General features: G+C 27.5%; 2 protein-coding genes across 2 annotated transcripts; one reads left to right on the top strand and one right to left on the bottom strand.

Moving 5' to 3' along the window:
* Positions 1-3,247: 3,247 nt before the first annotated feature.
* Positions 3,248-3,568, top strand: LOC102663971 (uncharacterized). Its single transcript, XM_006573894.1, has one exon. It carries the CDS (start codon positions 3,248-3,250, stop codon positions 3,566-3,568), a length of 321 nt encoding a protein of 106 aa, XP_006573957.1.
* A 17,662-nt stretch (positions 3,569-21,230) lies between these two features.
* Positions 21,231-22,296, bottom strand: LOC100819761 (uncharacterized). The gene has a single exon (XM_003517908.5). The coding sequence runs from the start codon at positions 21,951-21,953 to the stop codon at positions 21,405-21,407; it is 549 nt and encodes a 182-aa protein (XP_003517956.1). The 5' UTR covers positions 21,954-22,296; the 3' UTR covers positions 21,231-21,404.
* Positions 22,297-22,737: the final 441 nt, after the last annotated feature.

Below are 22,737 nucleotides of genomic sequence, written 5' to 3'. Positions count from 1 at the left end.
TAATAATATCTAGGATGTAATTTATTCAATTAAGTGTACTTTATTCAATTAAGTATTTCTTTAATAAAAAGTTATTGTACTAGAGTTTTTTTTTAATATTGGCTTTAAAATTTATTAAAATGAAATGAAAATTGTATAAAGACTATACAAGGTTTGATAAATTTTTCAAACTAGCAATCATCTTGTAGACTCGATTAATCTTCTTTATGTATCTAAAGTTTCAATCTTATAAGATGACTTGATGACTCTTATACTTATAATGACTTATAATGACTGATGTGTATGTGATTAAGAAAAATGATATTTGCAAGTTGTATGAGGTGATTGGGAATTGCACTCATAAAATAGGATATAGACATGTAGTGGAAAATACATAATTCATCTCATAAAATTTATTAGAAATCAAACATAAAATTTATAAATTTTTAAAAAAATTAAAAATATATTTAAGTTTTAAAAAAATTAAAAAATATTAAGGATGTACTTTCTATTTGGTTATTACAAAACAATAATAATATTTGACAACACACAAACATTATCTATATAAAAAATTAGGTAACTTTGTTTCTGTTAAAAAAAATGAAAAAGTTTTCTTAATTTTTCTCTCATTTACAAAATAATAATAAAAAATTTAATAATAAGAATTCTCTGTTTCAAGAATGAGAAATAAATATATTAAAAAAATTTCTTTTTATTGAGGATAATTTTTTTTTTAGAATTTGAGGGATAAATTTTTTAAGTCATCTTAATTTGCATATTGAACTAACATTGTTTAATGTTAAGACCTCTGCACGTAATATACCCACAAACCCAATATTTAGTACAGAATTTTTTATCAAATTTTTCTCTAAAAATGTTTTATGGTGATTTAATATTTCTATTAATTTTTTTTATTGGCCTTTGTCAGGGATGGTAACAGGGCAAGGTAGGCATGGGTAGTAGCCCTCTGCCACCAGTTCCAATACATTAAAAATTTATTTCTTACCTGCATAAATATATGTTAAGTGAGCTTCTATAGATTTTATGAATATCTATGAGAATTAACGAGTATCCATAAATATTTTTTATAATATAAAATTTTAAACAAAAAAATATATTAAAAGTAAACCTAAATTTATGCTAAAAAATAACTTTAAAATTTATATTTATACTAAAATTATATAATTTAAAAATATATACTTATAATAAAAAAATTAAAACAACTTAGTTTATATATAATAAGAATTTTTTAAGTTATTTTGCATTGTTGGTAATGATAAGTAGTAAAGTACGACTATTTTACTACTCGTTCCCACTTTATTAATAAGTGAATAAAGAAAAAATTACTTATTTTGCTAACAAGCAGTACTCATTAAGACTACAAGGTATGTGGTTCTACTGGGAAATTATTTTAATTTAATCAATAGTTTCAAATTCAAGTTTTGAATATTCAATTATATATAAGGTCGACCTAAGAACAAAACAATTAAAATTTAAATTTAAACTTTAAGTCCACCAACAAAAAAATATTTATTATTTGTTTTTATTTTTTATAAATAAAAAAGGAAATATATATTGACCAAAAAGATCCAACATAGCTCTCTCATTTAAAATAAGAAATTTTCTCTTAAAACTTGTTTTAGGTCTCACTCATTATTGGATTGATCCTAAAACTATGCTAAATACTCTAAAAGATTTTCACTTGAATTTTCTGTAATAATTTCTGGTCCTAACATTTTGAAAAATTGAAATGCTCATAAGTTTTTAAAACCAAATTGAATGTCTGTTAATGGGTGATAATGATCACTAATGAATTATAACAGTCAATAATGAATGGTAATGACTATTAAATGCATTCTTGATGGTACAATACTTATATATAACACATGTATTTGGTCCATAAGCTCATCTTTCAAGTTCATTCTGATACACCATCTAGAGAGAGAGCTTTGAAGAACCAAAAACAAGAAAACTCTTTCATTGAAGGTATGATTTGATTTTTTATTTTCCGCATTTTGTTAATGACCTCTTTTGTAGTTTGCAACATCACAGGTTAAAAGGTTTAGCCTAACATTTGGTATCAGAGCCACAATTGCCTCTGCCTTGTCCATTTTTTGGTTTTCGGTATTTTTTCAATTTAATTTCGTTTATGGTATAAAGGGTCTTGTTTCTTAAAAATAAGATTAGAAATTTGTATTTTGTTCGATTTCCTTGTTTTTGGCTTTTGAATAGCATAAAATGGTGTCCAAATGACTGAGAATCGACCGGGTCTGCATATGGGTCGGGTTTGACCCGCTAGAGGTTGAAGATGATGAATAGTGTTAAAAAAAACAAAAAATCCCACATTTTGTGCTTACTGGGTGTCGAAATGATGACTCATAAAACACTATAGTATATGCAAACAACTAAATCAATAAAGCTTTTCTGATATGCAATTGTTTTTCATATGTTATATATTTATTCTGCTTTACAATTTTTGGAATTTTGATTTAATTTATGCATGAATATATTTTGGAAAATTTTATTCTATGCATATATATATGAAATCAAATGCCTAATATTATGTTTCAATTATAAAATTATATGAGAATCTTATTCATAATTATATTGCATCTTGATTTTGAAATGCATAATACGATTTATTCTCATATAATAAAGTTTTATGTCTAAGTGATCTTTATAATTTTGATTAATTATGGATTAGTCACAACATCTATATTTTGATTAAAATTATATATTAAGTTGGTTAAAGATCATATAAGGAATTAGACATAATATTGTAATTAATTATACTTATATAATGAATTTTATCCCACAGAAATTTTTATTATATCTGTATAATTGATTGGGATAACATTACATATTATTTTTCATGGCTTACCCACAGGCATCATGAGGTATGTATAATTTGTCGATTTTATCATAAAGTAAATATTTGCGATAGAAATTAAATTATTTTCATGTTATACCCATAAAGCATGAATTTGAGCAAGTAATTTGATTATTTTATCATAAGGTTTAATTGTTTTTTATTGAATTAAAAATTTAGCCCACAGAAAATTTTTATGTCACAAGATTCAATTTTATGGTATGTTTACATTGGTAAAAGATACAATTAAGATTAGTATGCCTCAAATTTTGACATAAGCCTTTGAATTTTGCAGCTTCTCAAACTATTAGTTTTTCTGATATTCAATGTGATGTTCCCGAACTCAAAGGAGATAACCATAAGATATGGAAGGAGAGAATTCTTCTACAATTGGGGTGGATGGACATAGACTATGTTATAAGGAAAGACAAATCACCTGCAATCATTGATGAAAGTAGCCCAGTTGACGTTGCGCTATATGAGCGGTGGGAGCGATCTAACCGGCTCAGCGTGATGTTCATTAAGATCAAAATCTCGACTGTGATACATGGTTCTGTTGACCAGCATGAAAAGGTTCGAGACTTACTTAAGGCCATTGATGACCAGTTCATCACTTCAGATAAGACTTTAGCAAGCACCTTGATCATGAAGTTCTCTTCTCTTCGGCTCACCAATGTGAAAGGTGTGCGTGAGTACATCATGAAAATGCGAGATATTTAAGCTCAACTTAAGAAACTAGAGGTTGATATGTTTGAGTCCTTCCTAGTGTATTTCATTTTGAACACCCTTCCGCATGAATATGGGTCATTTAAGATTTCCTACAACACACATAAAGATAAATGGTATATCGATGAATTAATGACCATGTGTGTTCAGGAAGAAGAAAGGCTTGTAATGAAGATGGGTGAGAGTGCATTGCTAACAACTGCTTATGGGAAGAACAAAACAACTAAGTCTTAAGCTAATCAGAAGGTGAATGGTAAAATACCACCTCAAGCTGATATTAAGAAGGTGGCAAAGTGTTTCTTTTGCAAGAAGAAGGGACACATGAAGAAGAATTGCCCCGGATTCCAGAAATGACTTGAGAAGAAAGGTAAATCAATCTCATTAGTATGTTATGAATCTAATACGGTTAGTGTTAATATTAACACCTGGTGGATTGATTCTGGATCTACTATTCATATTGCAAATTCTTTACAGGGTATGCAAAACCTAAAGAAACCAGTGGGAAGTGAGCAAAGCATTTTATTAGGCAATAAGCTAGGCTTACATGTGGAGGCCATTGGAACTTGCATTTTGACTTTAATTAGTGGCTTTATTTTAAAATTAGAAAGGACCTTTTATGTACCAAGTTTTTCCCGAAACTTGATTTCTATTTCAAGACTTGTACCGTTTGGATATTCCTTTAATTTCAAAGACACGTCATTTGAGTTATTTTATAATTCTGAATGTGTTGGGAATGGTATCTTGTCTAATGGTCTTTATCTTCTTGGTTTACAAAATAGTGTCACTTATAGTTCAATGCATGTTCAAACTAGTATTAAAAGGTGTAATATTAATGAGAATTCCTCTAATTTATGGCACCAGAGATTAGGACATATCTTTATTGAGAGGATTAAAAGGTTAGTGAAAGATGGGGTACTCAATACTCTAGATTTTGCTGACTTTAAGACTTGTGTGGACTGCATTAAGGGTAAGCAGACCAACATGTCTAAGAAAGGTGCTAATAGGAGTTCAAGCATATTAGAAATAATTCATACTGATATTTGTTGTCCAGATATGGATGCACGTGGTCAGAAATACTTTATCACCTTTATAGATGATTATTCATAATATATGAATGTTTATTTGCTTCATAACAAATACAAAGCATTTGATGCCTTCAAAGTCTTTAAGGCTGAAGTTGAGAACTAATGTGGCAAGCAAATAAAAATAGTGAGATCAGATAGAAGCGAAGAATACTATGGCAGATATACTAAGAATGGACAAGCACCTGATCCCTTTGCAAAGTTTCTTCAAGAACATGAGATTGTTGCCCAATACACTATGTCTGGTTCTCCAAATCAGAATGGTGTGGCAGAAAGAAGGAACCAGACATTATTGGACATGGTACGGAGTATGCTTAGCAATTCCCATCTTCCTAATCCTTGTAGGCTGAAGCACTAAAGACGACAGTGTATATATAAAATCGTGTTCCAACCAAGGCTATCCCAAAGACACCTTTTGAGTTGTTTAATAGTTGGAAACCGAGTTTGAAACATATGTGCATTTGGGGTTGTTCGTCTGAGGTGAGAATATATAACCCACAAGAGAAGAAACTTGACCCGAGGACCATTAGTGGGTATTTCATTGGATATGCCGAAAGGTCTAAAGGTTATAGGTTTTATTGTCCACATCATATTACTAGGATTGTGGAATCAAGAAATGCCAAGTTTATTGAAAATGACTTGATCAGTGGGAGTGATCAATTGAGGGACTTAGGTTCTGAAATTGATTGTGTAGAGTCTCAACCTTCCACATCAAATGAAAGATTGGTTGTAATTCATACCCCTCAAGTTCAAAGGGATGATGAACAACAGATGATTGGCATTCCACAAACTGTTGTTGATAATCCAGTAGATCAAGTTGATCATCAAATTCATGAAAATGATGAATAACCAGTTGAACAACATGATCCCCAAGAAAATGTTGATGCAACATTAAGGAGGTTTACTAGAGTAAGAAAATCAGCTATTCCTATTGATTATATTGTATATTTGCAAGAATTTGACTATAATATTGGAGCTGAAAATGATCCTGAAACTTTTGATCAAGCCATGAGTTGTGAAGAGTCAAATTTATGGTATGATGCCATGAAGGATGAGATGAATTCCATGTAGAGTAACAAAGTTTGGAACCTTGTAGAGATTCCTAATGGGACAAAGACCATTGGATGTAAATGGGTCTTTAAGACCAAAAGGGATTCATTAGGCAACATTGATAGATACAAGGCAAGACTTGTTGCTAAGGGATTTACTCAAAAGGAAGGAATAGATTACAAAGAAACTTTTTCTCCAGTATCTAAGAAATATTTTCTTCGTATAATCTTGGCATTAGTTGCTCATTTTGACCTTGAGTTGCAACAAATAAATATGAAAACAACTTTTCTTAATGGTGATTTAGAGGATGAGCTTTATATGAAACAACCTGAAGGTTTCTCCTCTAATAATGGTGAGCATTTGGTTTGCAAGCTTAATAAATCTATATATGGTTTAAAACAAGCTTCCCGTCAGTGGTACCTTAAGTTTCATGGAATAATTTCTTCATTTGGTTTTGATGAAAACCACATGGATCAATGCATATACCACAAGGTCAGTGGGAGAAAAATATGTTTTCTTGTTTTATACGTAGATGATATTTTACTTGTAGCTAATGATCGGGGTTTGCTACATGAGATGAAACAATTTCTCTCTAAGAATTTTGACATGAAGGATATGGGTGATGCATCTTATGTTATCGGCATTAAGATTCATAGAGATAGATCTTGAGGTATTTTGGGTCTATCATAGAAAACCTATATTAACAAAATTCTAGAGAGATTTCGGATGAAAGATTGTTCACCAAGTTTTGCTCCCATTGTGAAGGGTGATAGGTTTAATTTGAACCAATATCCAAAGAATGACTTTGAGAGGGAATAGATGAAAAACATTCCTTATGCTTCAGTTGTTGGAAGCCTCATGTATGCTCAAGTATGCACAAGGCCTGACATTGCTTTTGTAGTTAGAATGTTGGAAAGATATTAGAGTAATCCAGGTATTGATCACTGGAGAGTTGCTAAGAAAGTGCTGAGGTACCTTCAAGGGACCAAAGATTACATGTTTATGTATAGACAGACAGACAATCTAGATGTGATTGGTTATTAAGACTCAGACTTTGTTGGTTGTGTTGACTCTCATAGATCAACATCTAGGTACATTTTCATGATGGCTGATGGAGCTATTTCATGGAGGAGTGTTAAGCAGTCTTTGACTGCTACTTCTACCATGGAAGTTGAGTTTGTCTCTTGTTTTGAGGCTACATCACATGGTGTATGGCTTAAAAGTTTCATTTCTGGGCTGAAGATAGTTGATACTATTTCAAGGCCTTTGAGAATTTCCTGCGATAACTCAACTGCTGTCTTTATGGCTAAGAATAACAAAAGTGGAAGTCGAAGTAAGCACATCTACATTAAGTACTTAGCCATTAGAGAAAGAGTAAAAGACAAGAAAGTGGTCATTGAGCATATAAGCACTGAGTTGATGATCGCTGATCCTTTAACTAAGGGCATGCCACCGTTTAAATTTAAGGATCATGTAGAAAGAATGAGACTTGGTTCCACTTTATGATTGTATACTTATATGTTAAAATTGAAACTTTTATATTATGATATTTTCTCATATTTGGGTGCACATTGATTTATTTGAGAAAAATTATGTTTTGGACCAAGAATAAACATTGGGTTTATTCATTAAGTTTTATTATCACTTTGAGTATACTATTTAGGAAATTAAGCATATTGTAATACATGGATGATATTACTCGTTATAAGAGGAACTATCACTATGATTCGTATATTCATTTCTTAAGAAGATAGAGCATTGAGTCAAAATGTTTGGACCAAGTGGGAGAATGTAATAATTTCTGGTCCTAACATTTTGAAAAATTGAAACGCTCATCAGTTTCGGAAGTCAAATTGAATGCTTGTTAATGGGTGATAATGGCCATTAATGAATTATAACAGCCAATAATGAGTGATAATGGCTACTAAATGCATTTTTGATAGTAGACTGCTTATATATAGCACATATGTTTGGTCCTTAAGCTCATCTCTTCGAATTCATTCTGATACACCATCTAGAGAGAGAGCTTGGAAGAACCAAAAACAAGAAAACTCTTTCATGGCAATGGCTAGAGGTATGATTTGATTTTTTATTTTCCGCATTTTGTTAATGACCTGTGTTTCTTTTGTAGTTTGTAACATCACATATTAAAAGCTTTAGCCTAACATTTTCTCCATAAAAAATCTTTACCATAAAAACTTTCATGCCCGTTCATTTTATTATTTAAATTTTCTCACTCTTGTTTCTAATTAAAGGATAAGGTTATACTGAAAATTTGTCACATGAGGATAGCCAAACCCTAAACAAAATTGTCTCTTGTGATAACAACAAAGTTTAAATTTTAAATATTGTGCAAAGTATTCAAACACCCTACTATTATATTGACCCTAGTAAACTTTACCAACATATATCTAAAAAAGTAAAAAGAATTAATATGTTACACCATGTTTGATTTATGTAATATTATGTTTTTTGTAATGCCTGATTAATTGTTTTAATTATATTGCAAAAGTAAATAAATATTATTTAAGTGTCATAATTAATTATGAGATGATGGGTTGTTATATTTATGTCTATGTTATGTATATGTCATGTTATATGTGTGTCTTGACGAGTTTTAATGTTATATTTATGTATATGTTATGTTATAAACTTCTCATTTTCACACTCTTCTTCCTCTCCAAGATAACTCTTCCTTAAAGAGTGTGAGACCTTGAATTTTGTTGACTCAAGGAACCTTGTAGCAGTACTTTTTTCGAGTTTTGAGGCTAGTTCAATGGTAAGGAACTCTCCTCCTTCCCTTCTCATCTTTTATTTCCATTTTCCCCTAGGACACCCATGGGGGGGTTCTATGGAAAAGGCTTAGTTTTTGTGTTTAGATCTAACTTTGGGTTGATTTTAAGTATGGATAATGCCCTTGTAATGTGAAGTACTAGAGGAGTTGAGGAAAGCTTCCTCCTTGGACCCAAAGTTCCTTCCTTTCCTTCTTCATCTTCACAAAATCATCTTTTGGAGTTTAAATAAGTAAGGGAAGCTTTACCTTTTTTCTATGCTTAGGTTGCTTTTGATTGGTTTAAATGTTGCTTGAGAATGAAAGATGCTATTTAAAAATGGAAGTTTAAACATTTGAGGTTGAGTTTTGAAATTGGGATTTTTGATTATTTGATTAATATTGATGAAAATTTCCTATTTGTAAAACATTTTGATATTGTTTATCTATTGGAATTGATAGAAAAAGGTTTGGGTTTGTTTTAGGATGATTTAGAAGTCATGAGAGGCAATTCTACCGAATTTTGAAATTTTACAGAATTCACGTCCATTAATTAGTTTCATGTCCACTGATTAGTTTCGCATCTGTTGACCAGTTTTGAGTCCAATGGCTAGTTTTGAGTCCAATGACCAGCTTTGAGTCAATTTTGATGTGGATGTGATTAATGTTTGTTTTCCTTTCATAAATTAATTATTTTGAGATCTTAATGAATTTATGATGATATGAGATGTCATTGAGATGATTTTGTTTTATGATTAGAGTTAACTTTATGTTGAGATCATGATATTCACATTCATATGAGTTTTTGGTGAGTTTATTTGCAATAATTGAAGGTGTTTGAATGTCTTGCTATGCTTATTGAACTATATGTGGGTTCGTGAGTGTGATGAACATATGAATAGTAAATCTATGATATTATAACCTCTTATGGTGTTGAGATTGGTGAATGGATTTGTTATAACATATGATTGTTATGGATGATAATCTTGTTTTGAGAATCATTTATATGTGTGAAAAGGAGTTAACTATATCCTTTGAGAAGATTTTTCTTGTTAGAAAATGGTATACTTGGGAGGGTGAGTTCCATGCTAGAACTTTGCCTCACTAAAGCGACCCAGGGATCTTGCCTAGTGGGGTATCTTCTTGAGTATCACTCTTATGTTTTAACTTCAAATGACATGTCGAGGTGTTGAAAACTAATTCCTAGGGGGATTAGTAACTCTTTTAGTGCATATGAGATGAATTGTTGTTGATGATGAAACTTGAATACTTGAGACCGACCATGAGTGAGATGGTGGATACAAATGTGTCATACCTAAAACTCTCAAAGAATCTAAATGTAGTTATTGTTGTGAGTAGGCACGTAAGTTAAGGGTGATTGGTGGCCCTCAATCTACTGTGGGAGGTTGTTAATAGTGGCTAACAGGAATGGACTTATAGAATGAATAGGTCAGAGAACAAATAGGTGGGTGAAGTAATAGATAGATCAAATTATTTGCAAGCCTTTCTAAGGTAAGTCACTACCCCCAATCATCCATTTTCGATAAAACTACGATTTCCCGTAGGATTAATCTAGGTCTTCTCGAATGGTCAAATCCTAAAAAGTGGCTATGTTAAAGGATGTGCCTGGGTTACTGCTCAAAAGGTGAAATCTCCATGGAGTTTAGTCTGTCTTTGGTGTAGATGATTGATGGACTAGTGATGATGATGTTTGATGGATAAATCATGGTGTATGATGATTGAATCTTGATATGATGATTGATGAATTGGTGATTGTTATGATATTCTTTGTTATGTGGATTTTAAGACTTATGTTTTATGAATGATTCCTTCGTGTTATGTTTTATATATGATGATAGTAGGTCATGCTTAAATGGTTTAAGTTTATTTCGTTTTAAGCATGTTTATTTTTTTTAAGCTTACCCTTGCATGTAACAGATGTGGTTATGATTGTGATGATCTTTAACTTTGTGTTCGTGGGAGCAGATGATTAGGAGATAAATCCTTTTTTTGGAGTCATCATGGATGAGCATGCTCATCATGGATGAGCATGCTCGGACGTGAAGATGCAATTCTTCTTGTATTGTTCTTCGTTAGTTTTACTTGTAGTGTTGACTAATTCAGAGTTTATGTAATTTATTCTTGTAGTATGGTTTATGTTTATATGTATGTTCTAAGGATATTTGGTTTACTATGATGTTGTGTGTGTGTGTGATGGTTTTATTTTGGAGTTGGACATTTTAACCTTTGACCTTTGAAAAATGAAAAGTTTATAAGTATTTTTATAATCAAATTAATTGAAGAGTTTTAAATGAATTAAAATAAAGTTTTCTACTTAAAATAATTTCTAGTTCCATGTAACGATGAAGGTTACGAAGTAGAAGCAAAGAAGGTGAAAAGAAAGATAGAAAAAAGTGAAATAATTTTTTAGTTGTTAGGTAGGAGAGAAAGTGTAAGAAAAGAAAAATATAAATCTTCTCTTCTTTTGTTTGATTGAGTAAAAAATGAAAGAAAAAGAAAAGATATGTTGGCAAAATCACATAGCATGGTTACACAAAAATGAAATATAAAAAAAATAAAAACATAAATATGCTCTCCATAACTAATAAAAAAGTCAAAATTAAAAATATTTTATCACTTAAAATAAATAAAACAAAATTAACAATATTTTATAATTCAAGGGTAAGTTTGTTTTTTTTAACCTCAATTTACCTATTTTCTCTTATTTTTCTTTCCAAATTAGAGAGAAAGTAATTTTGACATCGACCTCACCAATTTTTTATTTCCTTCCTTATTCATGAGTAAAAATAACTTTTTTTTAGTATAGATGGTCAAATTCATCCCTAAAAGTGAGACACTGACAAATTAATCACTGAAAGAAAAAAAAGACAAATTTAGTTTTTGAACATGTAAAAAATGTGACAAATTAGTCACACAGACAATTTAATGACAAATTGATTCTAAATTTTGCAGCTTAATGCTAAATTGGTAGTCCAAAAATATAACTTATTGTCAATTTGATTCTTGAACTTAATGATAAAATGATCTCACAAAATTAACGACATGACTAATTTGTCTTACTTTTTTGCACATTTAAGGATTAAACTTATATTTTTCATTTTTCAAAGACTACTTTATCATCACATCACATTTTTTTAGAATGAATTTGATTATTTATTCTTTTTTATATTATTTTTTTTCTTATTCATTTGTCAATATAACCATAGGATCGATTAAGATTCTCATACGTTTACATATGAGAAACAATTTACTTAACCAAGAAAATTTATGTTTGATTTCTTTTGTTGTCACAAAATTTTCTTAGATCAACAAAAATTACAAGATTAATCTTTGATCAAATAAATTAAGATATGTCCATAATATTTTTTTTTTCTGAAAAAATAAACACATGATAAACATTCTTTATAAATTATAAGCATGACTCATGACAATTTGTTAAAGTGATGCCACGTGGGTATAAAATAAGTGTTAACATTTATAAATAAAAAATAAGTGTGATGATTAAAATATTAGGTATATTAATAAGATGCATGTTGGGAGGTGAGAGCATTCACCATACTGACAGCATAAACATGGCAGACAAAGGCAAGGCATAGCTTAGTCGCCACTCGCCAGGTCAATGTCACCGTCACGTGTCACCACAGTCTGCGGATCCAAACATTTCTACTGTACTAAATCAGACTTTAGTATTTACGTTGAGAAGCATTAATAATATATTTTTAATATGTTTTTTTAATATATATATTTTCTCATTGATTAAAAATAATTAAAAATTATAAAATCAGAAGAAATAATCACTAAATAAGAAGTAAGACCTACAAAATTTATAATTTTTAATAAATTTCAATCACTAATAAAAAAACATTCAAAATATTGTGTTAAAAAATATGTTAGCTAACATTTTTATTTACCCTTATACTAAAAAAAGATGTTTTATATAAAAGATTTAGATGAAATTTATATTCTTAAACGAAGTTATATATTAATTTTTATTTAATTAAGAGTGTATTGGATTACAAAATTTATAATTTTTAATAAATTTCAATCACTAATAAAAAAAACATTCAAAATATTGTGTTAAAAAATATGTTAGCTAACATTTTTATTTACCCTTATACTAAAAAAAGATGTTTTATATAAAATATTTAGATGAAATTTATATTCTTAAACGAAGTTATATATTAATTTTTATTTAATTAAAAGCGTATTGGACTAGAATTTTAAAAAATTATTTTAGTATAAAAAAAATCTTATAGATTTTAAAGATTATATGTAAATATTATGACTTATTAGATTTTTCTTATAAGACTTTTATAATAATATGAAATGATTATGTGAATTTTTATAAATATATTCAAAATTATTAGAGTTAGTGAAAAAAATAATAAGAAATAATGAGATTTAAAAAAAATAAAATTAATATAATTTTTTTAATATTTTAATAATTATATTAATTTTAGTCTTATGTTCGTTTATATTCATTTTTTTAATAATATTTTCTCATTTTTATTTTTGGATTTGAACAATATATAAAAGAACTATTGGAAAAGTATTATTAAGAACTTAATTATTTTCAATTTTAAAAATCACAACAAACTTTTCTAACCCAATCATTCAATATTTTGGTATTAACTCTCACAATATATTTTTGTCAAATATTTTGATACTTTAAATTGAATTATTTGATGAATATTCAAACATGTTAAAATTTTATAAAAAGTTATAGTTTTATCTACTAATAATTTTTTTAATTTAATAGTTGAAATAATAAAATTTAATATATATATATATATATATATATATATATATATATATATATATATATATATATGGATTTGCTAACACTTAAGAAATAAAACGTGTATGTTAACCTTCAATACCTTTTTAGTTGAAAAAAAATCATTTTTTTCTTATTTAAACCAGTATAAATTAAAGGATGATTATTTAACTTTATATTTAAAAAAATAAAATAAAATAAAAAATCTCCTATTATGATATTCTCTTTCCCACTTACCATTATTCTCGCTCTCGTCGTTACCACCCAACAATTGACGTTGTCACACCACTGATTGTTTGGAAACTCTAACCACCGTATCTGGTAGTAGCAAAAGGAACTTAGCATAATTTTCAAGTTATTCCATATTATTTTAAAGTTAATTATTTAGAAGCATTGATATATATTTGTAATTATAACATGCTAAAGTGTACCTGAAGCAATATATTTTTAATAAAGAGATTAACAAACATTAAAAATACAAGCAAATGTTATTCCGCACAATTTAGTTTAACAAATATATTCCGCAAAATAAAATAAAAGCTATATATTTTTAATAAAGAGTTTAATAAATATTAATTATTTAGAAACACTGATATATAATTTAAGAATAGGTTATTGTTATACGTTTGGCATCAAAATATTCTTATTTTTATTTTTTTAAGATATATATATATATATATATATATATATATATATATATATATATATATATATATAGTATAAGTATATTATAATTGATTTTTATAATATATAAAAACAGTAAAAAAAAGTTGATCATTAATTCAATTATTGACAATTATATTTTTACATAAAATATTATATAATTGATTGATTATCTCTAATGTTATTATTATTTACATCTTTAAATATATAAATTATCAATATAAATCTAAAATCGACCTTTCTAATTTATTAGTCAAAAATATATAATTGATTATTTAGCTCTAATATTGTTATTGTTTCCATTTTAAATATATGAACTATCAATATAAATAATAAAGACATGCATGTGCTTTATATCAACTTCACGTTCACTATCAACTCCGCATTAAGTCTATCCGTATGTCATGTCTCTCAATTTTGACTCAGATGTAAAGGTTGAAAATTTTGAAACACTCGCAAGTAAAAGAAACTTTAGGGTTTTTGGTTTACATTTTTATTTTTTGTTTTAATTTTTTTTATTTTCTGAAAATTGTTTTCATTTTTAAAAGATTAGAATTCTGAAAACATATTTGGTTTGATTTATTGTTTTTTGTTTTCAAGAAATAAAAACACTAAAAATTTTATAAAAGAAAATGTATTTTTAGATTTACTTAAAATTAGATTCATTGCCACTTCATTTTCATTTTACTCAAAATAAGGTTTCTGTTTCAACTGAAAAACATTAAAAAGGAAATTTTATTATTTTCAGTTTTTTATTCATTTGAACAAATATTTTTACCGAAAATGAAAACAGAAATTCAACCAAATACAATTTCATCACCATTTTCTATTTTCAATCAAAATAAAAATAAAAAACAACACCTTTAAAATTTGATGAGGCGTTTATAAATACAAGGCCACCAATCATTAATATCGGCTATATTTTAAGTCATTACCTTTGTAAAGCTAATTGTTGATTCATCTATTCCGTTTTATTAGTTTATCTGTGCACCTTGTACAAATATCTTTGAAGCAAGCTCTCAGGATGCGTATTTAGTCAGTAATATATGAAAAGTATCTTTAATTGACTAGTTAACAATTTTTTCATCTTTTAATTAGCAAAAAATTATTATTAACTATCATTTTGATATCATTGTTATATTATACTATTTATTTCTTAACTAGTATTTAATAGAAAAAATTATTGTACTACAATGTAGACCTTGCGCATGAAAATTATACAAAATTTTATCATTGATGAAAATATATTACTCATGAGTATTTGTTTGAAATCTAATCATGGAAATATTTATTTATTTATTTTAATAAAGTTTCATTTCTTATGACATTTATTCATAAAAAATATTTAATTAATTATAATAAAATAATTATACAAAATTATTTAACAAAAAAAATTAGATTACTAAAATTTAGGTCTTGAAAATGAAAATTATTCAAGATCTTATCATTGATGAAATATATCCTTATGTAATTATTTGATTGAAATTTAATCATGAAAATATATTTATTTATTTATTTATAATAAAATTTCATTTCTTATGATATTTATTCATGAAAAATATTTAATGAAAAAGTTATTTTTGAAACTAATTTAATTTAAAATAGAATTAATCACAGTAAAAAAACAAAATTCATGTAGATAAATGACTTAATATATATTTTTAAAAAATAATTCAAGTTAAAAGGAAAGATATACATCATGATGCAAATATATTTGAAATTAAATTTTGAAAATAATTCAATATGGCATCAATCAAATTATCAAGTATCGGTTCAAATCATTAACATTGATATAATTATTTTCCTTCAATCCCAACCAAAATTAAATGATATTTTTAATAATAATTTTTACGTTTAAACATTTTTAGACCTTTAAAGCTTAAAAAGGAAAATTAAATAAAAAAATAAATTATATTGTAATTAAATAACTTCACTAAATTTTTATTATCCCAAACCAAACATGTATGTTAAGGGGATTTAATTCAATTAGTTTGAATTATACGGATAAAAAAAATAAGTATGCAAATAAAAAAAATAACTAAATCAACTTTTTTATAAAAAAAATAAATCAAAAGGAAATATGCAAAACATTAATAAAGTGAGGAGATATCTACCTAAGTCAAAGTCTCCAATAATAATATTTTTTTTGGAACATGCATGTATATACAAATATATTTAAATAAAATAATTAATAATATATCAAAAATTTAAAATAATATAAAAAATTACTATTATAAATTATAAAATATGAATTTGATATGGATATAAACTACGGTACACTGAGCTGGTATATATATATATATCTTAAAATAAGAGTAGGCCGGTGAAATTACTTGACTTATAGCTGGCAATTAGACTACGTACTAAAGTAAATTCCTTAAAGAAAATTACCACTAAAGTAAATTGTCTTTATGACCTGATCTCATACACTTGTTTTTTTTGGTAATGACATGATCTCATACTCTACGTTGCAGCAACTAAAAATCTTGATGAAAGATTGTAGAAAAAATGTTTGTGATTAAGTCTCCTCTATTATAATATAGTAATATTTTTTTGGTACAGCTATTATAATATAGTCTATCACTTTTTTTTATATCTTTTTTTACTTCTTTAACAAATTCTCACAACATGATATCCTTTCCCATTAAATTATTTTTTAAAGACAGAAATTTAAAATCATCCAGACTAATACAAAGTAATTTCGGCACAGACAACCCTACAACCCCTCCTAACATGTACAAAGTAATTTTTATAAAAAAAAATAAAAGCAAAAAACATGTTCAGACAGAATAGCTTCTTATTAGAAATACCTGCGATCTAAGATTTAGAAGAAAAAAAAACTTACATCCTAAAATAATGGCAATTATTTTCATAACTAAAGTTGCGATAATTTTTCCTTGGCAATTCTTGCGCAAACTGGGCTTAAAACTCTTCTCAAACCACTCAATAGGTCTAGGCGGATTCTTGGGAAAGGGAGAAGGGAGGAATTAATCATAATCTAAAAAAATTAGGACTACATGTTTAGCAGAGATTAAAATTTCTCAGAAATAATGATTTTTTATATTTTTTTCTCAATAAATTAATAAAATAAATAATTATCTTTTTTATGATAAATCAAATCAAAGACAAACTTAAATACATAAAGAATATCTTTTCGGCATGCATATCTAACTTTGATGATATAAAAAGAATAATAAGATTAACTTGACAGTAATTGATTTTGGATAAATTTTGATATGTTTGATTTTATCTTTAAGAAAAATTTAAAATTAATTTTGAGTTAAAATAAGTTTGAGTAATTTTTGTATTACATTTAAATTATTTTAATAAATTTACTCCAAACTTGATTTTATTATTTTAACATTCAAACATAAATTATATCACTTAAAACAAAATTAATTTCATTTAAAATTAATTTTCTCTGAAATCTTCAAACACACTTAATATCCATACTGAATCACATCAACATTGACAGAAAATTGGACAGTACTTTCCCCACTCTTCATCACCTCATCAATGTGATGCACTCCTAATTTGGTGAAGCACTTCACCATACTTAAAACACCCACCAACAAAAGCAAGTGCAACTACCACAACAATTGTTAATGACACTCTCAATGTTTTTGATGATGACACTCCTCTCGTTCTTGGAGTGGCAACTATTTTTTAATCAAACTTCCTCTTTTTTGCAAGGTCATTCATAAGGAAAGTCACATGAAAAGACTTTGGTGTTTTGTTATTTTTTTTTTAATTTGAATTGAAATTTTACCGAAGACTTACCTCCACGTAGAAATTCAGCAAAAAAAATTCTCCACACCGTTGGGCAAGTTTTTAAACAAGGGCCCCTAATCCATCAACTTCTCTCTTTTTAATCTAACTACGAACATAGGTATTTGAATTTCATATTTCATACTTTTGTATGTAAAATAAAGATTTTGTGATTTTTTTTCTATTTTAACATTAATATAACTACCGAAAACTCAAGCGCGACACAGACATTATCGTGCTTGTGTTCGCATTTTTATTTGATTATCGTGTTTTCATAAGTTAAAGTTAACACTAATTTTATAATTTACTTTATTATGTATTGACTTGTTTCTTATTTAATTATTTAGTACTTGTGTATTCACATTTTATTACGTAATTACATTTCTATTGTGTTAAAACAGTAACAATTCCTCTTAAATTAGTATTTAGCTTATTATGGGTACTAAGTTTTGCTTCCAGTTTTTATGTTATAGAGAAATATAAATTCATCTTGAATTTGATGCAAAATATTACTTCTAAAATAATATTGTTAGTGCTAAAAAGTATTATTATTGTTGATATAAGGATTTTAACCTGCAATTGTTACACACTCCGTCGCTTCATCATATTCTTAAATTCAACCACATTGAACATATGGAACAATATTTCAATTAAATTTAAAACAAAGATTAAATAATGGGTAAAAAAGAAGACCAAAATAAGAGAAAATTTTACTTTTCTTTTATTTTTTTTCTGATACAGTATTTGAAATAAAAGCTAAAAAAATGAAGAAAATTGCAAAAAAAATATAAATAATAAATAAGTTTATTAAAAACACTAGCATGTCAAGTCAAAGCAACTAATGACAACATGAGACACTACATATATGTGCCTAAAATAACCTGAATGTAAAAAGAAAAACTAATTAAACTAATAATAAAAGAGTAAAATGAAATATCTATGAATCATTCCAATTTTCTTTTTTTATAACCCATTAAGATGCATGTTATGGAGGACTTTTCTAGACGTTTGTCTTCTCTGACAAACTAAGATGTTCTTTCTTTTAGTCAGTTATTTTGTATTATGATTCACAATACATAAAAAAAAACATTTTTTAAATATAGAATAGAGAGTTGCACGTACCTCTCATTTATCCTCTGCCTCTAGGCAATGTATTTTTACTTTTGGGAGGCAAGGAGGATAAGGGGAAAATAGAGAGAGTATACTTCTGAAAGTCATTGTTATATCTATTAGTTGTATACCATTTCAGCTACCAAAAAGATTTACCTTTAACCATCTTAGTTAAAAGAGTAGATATCTGCCATAACAATTAAAATGAATAATTAAAATATTAGAAACTATGCTTCTATTATTTGTTGTACTCCTGATCTTAAATAAAATGGATTTTGGGATTCTAAATGTTGCAAAACCCACACCCATATACCCATACAAGAAGAACAAAGTAAGGCTTTTACCCAATTCTGGGAAGGTTGTCGGGTAGACTTTTTTTTTTTAAAAAAAAAAAAAACAGTTGTAATTAAAAAAAATTGGCATTTGAAATTTAAAAAATGGGTAGTTTTAGTTAAAAAATTAATTGGAAGGTTTTTATTTTTTATTTTTAAAAATGATTACTTTTAGTTAACATTGGTAGATTTTTTTTTATAGATTTTTAAAAATAAAAATGATAGTTTTTTTAATATTTGGTAATGAAAACAGTAAATAAAAAGAAATAAATTTAAAATTAGTTATCTTTGACACTTTTTTTATTTTTTTAAAGGGACTTGAGGCGAATAATTAAAAAAAGTTGTTGAAGAAGCTTACAAATTTCGGTAAATTGAAAACAATTATTTCTAAAGTAATGTAGAAGTTTTCTTTTATAAAAAAAGCCTTTTAATTTAAAAATATATATGCATTCACTTGATTATTATGAGTCGGTAATATATTAAAAACAAAATTAATTAATATGAGGAAGAAGAACCAAAAACTTAATTAGATGAAAAAAAAGATAAGAAATATAACGATGATGAAAAAGATTAACGATATAACAATAGACGATGTTGAATAAAAAGATAATAAAATAGGTGAAGAAGAAAAAACGTGTATAAGCAAAATAATTTATAAAAGATAAAAAAAGAAGCAAAACATGGGATTAAAAAATATATATAAATGAAGAAAAAAAATATAAAGAAAAATATAACCATAGATGAAGAAGAACAACAAAAAATAAAGAAATAGATGAAGAGGAAAAAATATGTAAAAATAATGTGAAAGTATAAAAGGAGAATTTTGACTTTAACTCACGGGTAAAGGAATATGTAAATCCTTAAAGCATGAGTTATTACTTTCTTCTTGCTTGAAGCGCATTAATATGAAAATTACTTGAAGCGAATGAAGGTTCTTTTATATATAGAAAAAATGATTTCATTTGCTACCGCCTACTTGCTTAAAACATAAAGTATGCAACCATAGACCATAATGGTAAGAAAGGGCCTTGAATGCTTTGTTTCCATCCTTTTGAATCTAAACAAAATGAATTTCCAAATAGCATGTAAACCAAATTACAACCAAAAAGATAATTATTCTGAAAAATTAAAAACATGAAAATACAATTAAAGAAAAAGAAATGCAAATATCAGAAGTGAAAGACAAATGAAGAAGAATTTAAGTGTAAAAAAAAGAAGAGATAATTGATGCACAAACAAGGAAGAGAGAAGGCCGTGCAGTTAAAATAACCATCTAATCTATCATTATATAAATTCATTTAGTCCACACAATCATAAAAGTAAAACTTCATGTGAGAGAAAATTTTCTTTTATATAAACAAATGTTAATATGTTAGTTTTCTTAGAAATGTGGAGAGATTTAAACTCGCAAACCTCTTGTTCCTCCCTTCTTTCTTCTCTCTTTATTCTCAAGTTTTCATTCTCAATTATTATGTCAATTTTATATTTCTAAAAAGAAAAAAAATTTGGGAAATATCAAAGCAATTTAGCAATCTTGTTAAATTAAGTTGTTGTAAAACCATCCTTTATTTTGTAAAATAAATTGTTTAAGATATTGAATTAATAGTCTATAATTATTGGTGTACACAACGTTGTTAATTTAATTTTGACAACCTTACATATACTATATTATTTTACTCCAGTTGATAATTTAATTAGATTAAATATCAAAATATAACAAATAAAATTTGTGAAATGTGTGACCCAAGTGGTAGTGCTCCACTATGAAACTACATGTGAAACATGTGTCAGTTTGTTTTCTTCAAAGCATAAAAGTAGTTAAAATAAAAAAATATAACGATGTATTTATTCTTGACTTGAAATATACTAAATTTAAGGTTTACATATATTTTTATTCCTAAAATTTAACATAAAATTGATTTTTTAAGTTCTACATTAAAAAAAAACTATTTTAATCTTTGTCTAAATATTATTAAAAAATTCATTTACATGACCAACAAATTACATGTTAATAATTGATCATAGTATAAAAATGAATTTATTAATAAATTGATAAATAATTATTAAAAAGTTACAATTATAATTTTTTGAGATTTATTTATCCTTTATTTGTGGTCCAGCCATTTCAACTGCAATAGAGTCCGTTTCGGTCACGGAGCAAACAAGCCACCCACATTCCCAACTCCATCCAATGTTGGTAAAAACTAAAAAAGAGATGATAAGAAATTAAGAATTGGAAAAAGAAATTGTCTAATATTTATATTCCCCCCCCCCCTAGGAAGAGTTCAGATTGCAAGAAATCATAGTAGTTAGCTCTCTCATCTTCAAGCTCCCACATCTTGTCACACAAAGAAGAAAATCCATCCCCGCTAGTAAATTCATTATCTTCAAAACCCCATAACCCATCCCCACTATTTGGAATCCCAAGTTCATCATCAGAGGCTTGAAGGAGGTGTCTCATGACCCTCTCCTTGTCATTCTCTTCCTCTTCCTTCAAAACTTGTGAGGTTGTTGCATTATTGTCCTCTAAACTACTGATCGTGAGGGTGTTTTGGTCATTTTCTTGAGTTGGGCACACTAAAAGGGCATCTTGGGTATTTTTCGAGGCACAAGTGATTTCTTGTTGGAGGGTTGTCATGAGAGGGGAGAGGTCTTGTGTTGAGTCCTCTTCCTCCGAATCAAGAAGGGATAGGATGTGGTTGTATGGCTTGTGCCTCTTTGAGGAGGAGTAATCTTCTTCAAAGTCCAAGCCTCTTTCCACTTGGGCTTCTTCTCTAGGCCTCTTTGGCACCAAAGTTTCCTCCATTTAGTTGGAAAATGGAAAAAAGCAAGTATAGAAGAGGAGAAGATGAAATACTGAAATGAAACTAGATTGTTGGTATGATAAAGAGATTGCAAGTGGGAAGAAGGAGAAGAAGGGAATAGGTTAAGGATGATGAGAGAGATGTGGTGGGTGGAAACATTATATAGGGGAAGGGAAAAGAGAGAGCTATGGTCAAAATATGGGAAAAGTAGAAAGAAGGGGGATTCAAGGAATATTTTAATTTGGGAAACATTGTAAAGTCAGTTTGTTATTGTTGGACTAGAGTAGGAGAGGGAAAGATGTCTAGAAGATTTCAAAATTAATTAAAGAAATATGAAAAAAAAAAGAAAAATCTTAATCCATATTTTTAGGATATTAATTAAAGAATTAAGAAAAAAATATTTATTAGAATTTATAAAATTACATTCCTCATAATAATTTTTCATATTTTTTAAATTTTTTTTACAATAAATATATATTTTTTATATCTTTAACTAACGTTCTAATCACGGTGGTTAACCATACTCAATAAATAAATAATAAAGGCTATTCTTGGATATGGATTTGGAGTGTCGTGTAGCCTATTTTATGGGTTAGTGTTCCTTTGGGTTGTGGCCGTTGGATTAGATGAGGATAGGAATTCGTGCAAGCTCGGGCACCGACGGTGATGAATGAACGGCAATGGGGAAAGCGTGGCGCTTTGCCTTTGCATGAGATGGAAGGTATCAAAAGGCCCAAAGATACTGACAACTGGTGTTGGGAAGAAAAAAAATTACAAGGTACAAGT

This window comes from Glycine max, chromosome 1 (assembly GCF_000004515.6).
Source record: "Glycine max cultivar Williams 82 chromosome 1, Glycine_max_v4.0, whole genome shotgun sequence".
Lineage (NCBI taxonomy): Eukaryota > Viridiplantae > Streptophyta > Magnoliopsida > Fabales > Fabaceae > Glycine > Glycine max.
The sequence above is the reverse complement of the archived record's forward strand: the minus strand, read 5'-3'. Positions and strand labels throughout refer to the sequence as shown.